This window comes from Plasmopara halstedii, assembly GCF_900000015.1.
Source record: "Plasmopara halstedii genome assembly, contig: Scaffold_479, whole genome shotgun sequence".
NCBI lineage: Eukaryota > Oomycota > Peronosporomycetes > Peronosporales > Peronosporaceae > Plasmopara > Plasmopara halstedii.
Window position 1 is genome coordinate 1 of NW_020187399.1, and position 821 is coordinate 821.

The 821-nt window shown below is 51.9% G+C and overlaps 1 protein-coding gene across 1 annotated transcript; it reads right to left on the bottom strand.

Annotated features, from left to right (window-relative positions):
• Positions 1-13: 13 nt before the first annotated feature.
• On the bottom strand, positions 14-803 carry PHALS_10540 (Transcription activator, osmotic-stress induced; the record flags this gene model as incomplete). The annotated part of the gene is made up of 1 exon (XM_024725983.1): positions 14-803. A coding segment is annotated over one exon (790 nt), but the record flags the coding sequence as incomplete, so codon positions are not given.
• Between the last annotated feature and the right edge of the window lie 18 nt (positions 804-821).

An 821-nucleotide genomic window follows, 5' to 3' on the forward strand; every position in this document is an offset into this window, starting at 1 on the left:
GAGTTCCTGCGACCGTAAGCAGCATAAACTTTGTCGATTGCTACATCACTGGTGTAGCCCGCACGAACAAGTTTACCAACGACATCCCAGAATGCTTTACGTCGACAGAACTTGGATTTTTCGGCCCCACGCTCCTTTGATGTGAACTCCTTGGCTGGCTTTGATCCACCGCATCCGAATTCATACTCGTGCCACAGCTCAAACAAATCTCTCGGGCGCTTACACAGTCTGGCAGCTGTATGGTGACTGTCTGGTGCACGACTTGCGCTGGGTGTTGCCGTGGGAATCGAAGCAACGGTTCGAACCACAGGCTGCAGAGCGATGCGACGGAGATTGGCTTGATTGCGGTGGTCCATGTGCTGAAAGTCATTTCTGAGACGAAGAAGCTCATGCATCACTTCATCCACCTTCCGATACAGGCCAAAGAGATGAGCATGCAGCGCTGCGAACTCCTTCCTTTGCCCATCAGCACTAATACTGCCATGACCGGAGCCAGCTGAATTCATCGTCGCATCATCAACCTCACGAATCTCAATCAACTGCAACTGCGCACCATCCCCGGCAACATGGAATCCGATGCGCTCAACTGGATTCACGTCTGGATCACCTCCAGCGCCACGGTAAGCTTCAATGACTCGCGTCTTCAATGAAGATGGAATGACATTCTGCACGATGCTACCTTCTGGTGAGAGAGATGCCCATAGTAGAGGAAGTGCCAGTGTCCTTGACACTGACTCGCCGAGAACTTGCTTTATGGTAGGGGCAATGCAGTCAACAAGTAGAGAGGTCGATACACATCGCATGCCATCCTTCAGTGCGTA